Below are 5,975 nucleotides of genomic sequence, written 5' to 3' on the forward strand. Positions count from 1 at the left end.
AGAACCTATTGCAATAAAACGGCAATTTCATACTTTAACCCCTAATAGAATTGAAATTTATCAGATTATTGTTTTTGTTCCTTGAATATATCCTACAATTGTTCTTGTTTCTTTTTATTTCTTGTGACTATACTTTAAACAAATTGTAACATGTCATGGAGTTCTACTCAACTTGTTACATTTTTATTTATTTCAAGGAGTTTAGTTTGCACTAAAAATGACATCAGTCTTTAATTAATTTTTAATACAACAGAATCTTCCTCTGAATCACCGAAAGTCACAAAAATTCAAGAAGAATATTGGTCTCTAAAACCAGAAACAGAGCCAGAGCATTGGCCAGAACATGAAAAAGTAACAGCAAACTCACTTAAACTAAAAGAAATCCCAGAACAACCGGAAATTTGTCAGTTGCCAAACAAAGTGCCCGAAAAATCAGAAAATACTGACAAATGGATTCGAAGAGTGTTATATTGGGGACGAACAGATGGACAAACAGAATTAGAAGGTGATGAATATGTGGAGCCTGAAATGATTAAAAAAGATAACAATGATGTCGAACCAGATTGGAGCGCATGGATGAACATTGAACATGGTTATGCATTCATACAGGGTGAATTTCTTTTTTATTACAGTAAGAATGTATATGAACTAACACTCTCAATATATTGCCTGTGCTCCTCGCCACTGTAGATATCTTTTCGTTGGATACATATCAGAACTAATACTCTTATCACCTTGAAGGTACTGGAACATTGAGTTACTGACTAATTGGGGCATAGTATGTTCAAGATGATAATATGCTTTACATCATGTAGAAATTTTTCTAAAAAAAAAAATTTTCCATGTATGGTACTTCGAGGAATCGAGCTATCGAGGTATCGCACCTGGAACATGTAGGTTTTGAGGCTGAATTAGAAATCTGCTACAGTGGCGTGTAAGACAAGTGAAACTAAGCAATATTTCATATTTCCCATTTTTTTTTCCTATTTTAATCCGTTTAAAATGTTCTTTGGTATTTAGATTGGCCAAACAACCAAGATTGGCCACAAAATTTGTGGTCCGACTATTGCCATTGCCAAAAAGTGGTTGAAGGTGGTGGTGAAGAAAGAATTTGGCCAAAGGAACCTCCAGATTTCACCGATGAGGGATTAATAAGAATGTGGACTGATGGTGATATATTTTTGTATTCATTACATTTTCTTGTCTATTAATTTTTCATCTTTCAGTTGTGAATGTACATATGGGTGGACAAGTGCGTGAGTGCGTGCATGCATGTGTGTAGTTAACGTGTATGGTTCAGTACAAGTTTATTTTTAATTTAAAATAAACAATACGGCTGAATTTTGACCCTAGGACCTTGGCTAGAAAGAGCGATTGGTACTGGACGCTTAAAAGAGTATAAAATACGCGTGTTAAAATTCGCGTGCAATAGGTACGCCAGACTCCGAATGACACGCTTGAGTCAATACAACTCGAAATCTTAGTTTATTTTTTTCAATCCTCTATATCCGTTTATTTTAACATTAGAAGTGAGGTAAACAAACAGGCAGGGTTTGTAAACATTTTTCTTCAGAAATTTATATAAAAAATGGAATGACATGTTACTGTGACATGTGAACTTTAAAACGCTTCCCTGTAAACTTGGCAATTTCGACATACGATACTTTACGTCGGAGGGGTCGAATAGCTCGTAGTCAACGCAGCTATCGAGCATATAAACTGGACGCTGCAAACGGAGCGACGAGCTACTATGTTTCGAAACTAACTACTACTGTTATGCTTCTATGTTTCGAAAATTAAAGTACATTAAATAAGTGTTAACAATTACACTTGAAATCGGTATACTGATTAAACTCTACTGCTCATTCGTAAGGCAGATTCCACCTGAGAACAATTAGCAAGAAACTCTAGGGGTTGCTTTTTGTAAATATACATTTGAAGACATTTATCATTAAATTACAATATTTAATTTACTCATCGTAGATCGAGAACACCTGAAGGAGCTAAACGGGTCTCTGTCACGGATTTTTGTCATCCAAGTACACAGAAGGTGTACAATCTTTAGTATGAAGTTTTTGTTTCGCTATAGTTTTAAACCTCGTAAATGAATATCAGTCGGAATCCTATTATGGAAGCGTATATATTACCTCTTAAATGACTTTGAGACTTTGTGAAGAAGACTATCAAGAACAGCTAGTTTATTTTTATTCCTCGCATTAATGTTATGTCTGTAAATATAACTAAGAAGTCTTAAGTCTTGTTCTTGTATCCTTAATTGCATACAATCAGCCTCTTTCGTAGTCATAATAAGAGAATTACAAATTACTAAAGCGCCACAGTCGCGCCATTGCAGCGCTCCTACAAGCGTCTGATTTGAAGGCGCCTTTATTCCTAATAAGCAATGGTCGGAAAAAGGTGTTCCACATATATAGATACATGTATAGACATAGCTACATGGAACGACAGTTGTTAAAACCACCGAATATTAATTAATTACTTTTTTTAATTCCGGATTACCGGAAATGGTTTTATTGCATTGGATTTTAAAGTAATTCTAATGGTGCCATATAAAAAATGCTGTAGATAACTGACAACCTTGTTACCGTTCCGTCAATGTGACCTTCAATATACGGGACGCGGTGCGGTATCTAAAGCGCGGAAGGGACGGAGAGTGACCTTTCTCTTTACTTTTTTATTCACTGCTTTGGTAAAAGGTCTCTATTGCATTTTTTACATGGCACCATTAGAATTGCTTTAAATCCAACTTCGACTTTCTGGGTCAGTAGTTTTGTCTTAGGATGCAGTTTCCATTCCATTTCCCGAAATTCGAAAAATAATTAATTAATATTTAGTCGTTTTAGCTATATCTATATCCTTGTAGCTATATCTATATTTGGAACACCTTTTTTCTGACCATTGCTAATAATTTTTTATCCCCTAGACGAACTATTGCTGTCTCTCCCCGACCCGCCTCTGCTGGACCCTGAGCCTTGCCCCAACTACCTGGAGCTTAGTGTGCAGTGGCCGGAGTTCACATGTGGTGCAAGTCGCGCACCACACTCGTCTGAAGCCGATCTCTCATTGCCACGTGAGTATATTAGTAGCATTAGAGTTCGTCCAGGGAAGTACTAACACCTTACCTATTTCTGCCGCCAAGCAGTAATGTTATTATTACTGTGTTCCGGTTTTGGAGGGTAACCCTTAATCTGGTTAAATTACAGGCACATGGGACTTGTCTTTGTGGAACTTATGTCTCAGGGTGTCGGACGCAGTGGCAGCGCCCCTCAGATCTTAGCGATTTAATGCTCTGAGTGGCATTGCAACTGTTATGGACAGGCCTGTAGTTTACTATCAGGCGCACGACTTGTTCGGGCTGTCACTGGATGTTATAAAAAAATGTTGTAATCTGAAATAAGCCAATTATTTTTTTGTTGATGCAATCATCTAGATATTTCTTTTTAATTTATTTAGGAAAACATACAGTATTATACAAATCTTCCAAAAAATTTAACACAGCTAAACCATGATTGTTACAAGTGCTTGTGTATTAAATGTGGTGACTTAGGGCGCGTGTCCACGCTAAGAAAAGTCGCCGGGTCTATGCAAGAATTCGTGTCATTTCTACACGAACTGTGTACACTGACTCGGCGTCGGACAAGAAATAAATCGTGTGCACCCTGCACGGTGCACTCTGCCGCTATTGTAAGGGTGAAGTGCATTGTCAGTAAACGAACGTGGAAGGGTGTTGCTTAGTGGTCAACATATCCAACAACATATTTCTTCCCACAGTCGGTAGTAAGACGACAGCTACCTGAAAGACTCGTAATGTACTGACACATTTTACCCTACACACGTCCGTACGAAAGCATTCGTAACATGTACATACTTCATCATTTTCTCGTCTGCAACAGATCCGACATGTTTTCGTGGCTAGATCCGACAAAATTCAAGTACAAGACCATTCTCATCTTTTCTGTAGGAGACACGTCGAATTTCTTAGCGTGTACGCGCGTGTAACTGTGCTTTTTTGTACAATTACTTTTCATTTTCGTTCAGTAACTGTTTACTTTTGTACATAAATTGTTATTTTTGTGCAGTAACTGTTTACTTTTGTACAGAAATTGTTTATTTTTGTACGGTAACCATTTACATGTGTGCAAGAACCAGTAATATAGTGTAAAATAATCAAATTCTTTGTGTACATTAACAGTAAGCAGCGTAGCAGATCTGGAATTGGATCACCTGGAAGACCTGGAATTAAGCGAAGCCGCAGGCGAAGCTCGCACAATACCGGAGATTACTCATCTCACGACTGGCGTAAGACATTTTATAACATGATTGCGATTTAAACTGTTACGCCAATTTTACTATATCTAGCCTTCAATTTACATTTCATTTTGAATAAATATAAAACGCATGCACTAGTAGTCCCGCACTATGGATACCCTGAAACGCGGGTGCCATGGACGCACACATCGACCCCTCCTACGTAAAGTATCGTATGTCGAAATTGCCAAGTTTACAAGGGAGCATTTTAAAGTTGTCCGTTTTATTCGGCAAAGCTCGTTCATGTAGATGCTCGTAGATGATAAGCATAGATATAGGATTTTATAATACTCTAAGTAAGTAACGAGCAGCAAACTGAGAAATGCGAAAGTCATGTGTTATGCTTATTTTAGTGAGTTGAGAACTTTAAAAGGCTCCCCTGTAATCTTGGCAATTTCAACATACGATTCTTTACGTAGGAGGGATCGACATAGACAATCATAAATCACACAGAAACTCACGAGAGAGACTGAGAAAGACCTCTGCGCGGTACAGCACCACGGTAACCGTGCAGCCACGTAGGCAGTTAAAATCTTTCCATCCTCCTGTCATTATTGTACCAACTAGTTTTTTGTTTCACTTATAATACGTTCTAGATCAAAGGGTATTATTGTTTTTAGTATCAACACGTTGTACTTCGCAGACACGGATCCTTTCCAAGACTTAGAGAGAATAACGTTTGAGCCATAGTCTACCACACTAACACAATGCGGCTTGAAGAGATCTCACTTCCCTCCTTCCACATGCAGGTTACGCCATGATGATTTTCCTTCACTCTTCCCTAGTAATCATTTTTATAATTTTATTCTAGCTACCATTAACGTTCGTCGAAAGCAGTAGCTACGAAGAATACCCAACGCGAGACGTCGGGTTCAACAGTGTCACTGCTGGGGCTATGCCCACTCGTCCCTCTACTGGGACAAACATTCCTACTCTTGGAAACTTCAAAGTCTCTAGTAACAATATTGATATTCCCAAAAGTGGTAAGCCCACTAGCGGAATGAGTTATTACCAAGGCACATATTATTCTGAAAAATCTTATATGCCATCTTCTAACTTTGTTTCCACTAGTGGATATGACATTCCCACTCGTGGGATAAGCACCAAAGACGTTATATTAGCCGGGTCATTCAAGAATAACATGACTTTTGATTTCAATTTTGAAACAATTCAAAATACTAAATTTGAAGGTGTAAAACATATAGATGGGTCCAACAATTGTTTTGGTCCAATAGTGGGACGAGGCAGAGGAAGACTAAACATTCAAGATACTTGTAAAAGCAACAATATGAGGTACTATAAGTAACTATATATATTTATTATCACGTTTAAGGTAACTTAAACCTTAAGTTTGTTGGTTTTTGTTAAAAGTTTAATGTAGTGTTAAAATTCTAAACTAACTAATTTAGGCCACTGACGGGATGGCTTGACAAAGGATTTGTAGATAAACGGTACAACAATAGTGTTATATATAAGTCAAAATACGTGAAATTCAAAATTGTACAATTGATAAACGTAAAATTTGGTTATCTACACGTCATGCGTCAATAAAACACAGACAGGGACACTGGCTTTATTTCAGAATGTATTTTTTTTTACAAACGACATTAAAACCATTTGAAAAATGTATATCGTATAGTATACGTGTA

At 37.3% G+C, this 5,975-nt stretch overlaps 1 protein-coding gene across 1 annotated transcript; it reads left to right on the forward strand.

The window, feature by feature from the left end:
- Positions 1 to 253: 253 nt before the first annotated feature.
- LOC113238543 lies at positions 254 to 5,677 on the forward strand (the record flags this gene model as incomplete). The annotated part of the gene is made up of 5 exons (XM_026475367.1): positions 254 to 610; positions 1,021 to 1,170; positions 2,942 to 3,088; positions 4,211 to 4,317; positions 5,138 to 5,677. Coding segments are annotated over 5 exons (1,256 nt in total), but the record flags the coding sequence as incomplete, so codon positions are not given.
- Positions 5,678 to 5,975: the final 298 nt, after the last annotated feature.

The sequence above is a fragment of the Hyposmocoma kahamanoa genome, unplaced genomic scaffold, assembly GCF_003589595.1.
Source record: "Hyposmocoma kahamanoa isolate Upper Pololo Valley unplaced genomic scaffold, ASM358959v1 96682, whole genome shotgun sequence".
Taxonomy (NCBI): Eukaryota; Metazoa; Arthropoda; class Insecta; order Lepidoptera; family Cosmopterigidae; genus Hyposmocoma; species Hyposmocoma kahamanoa.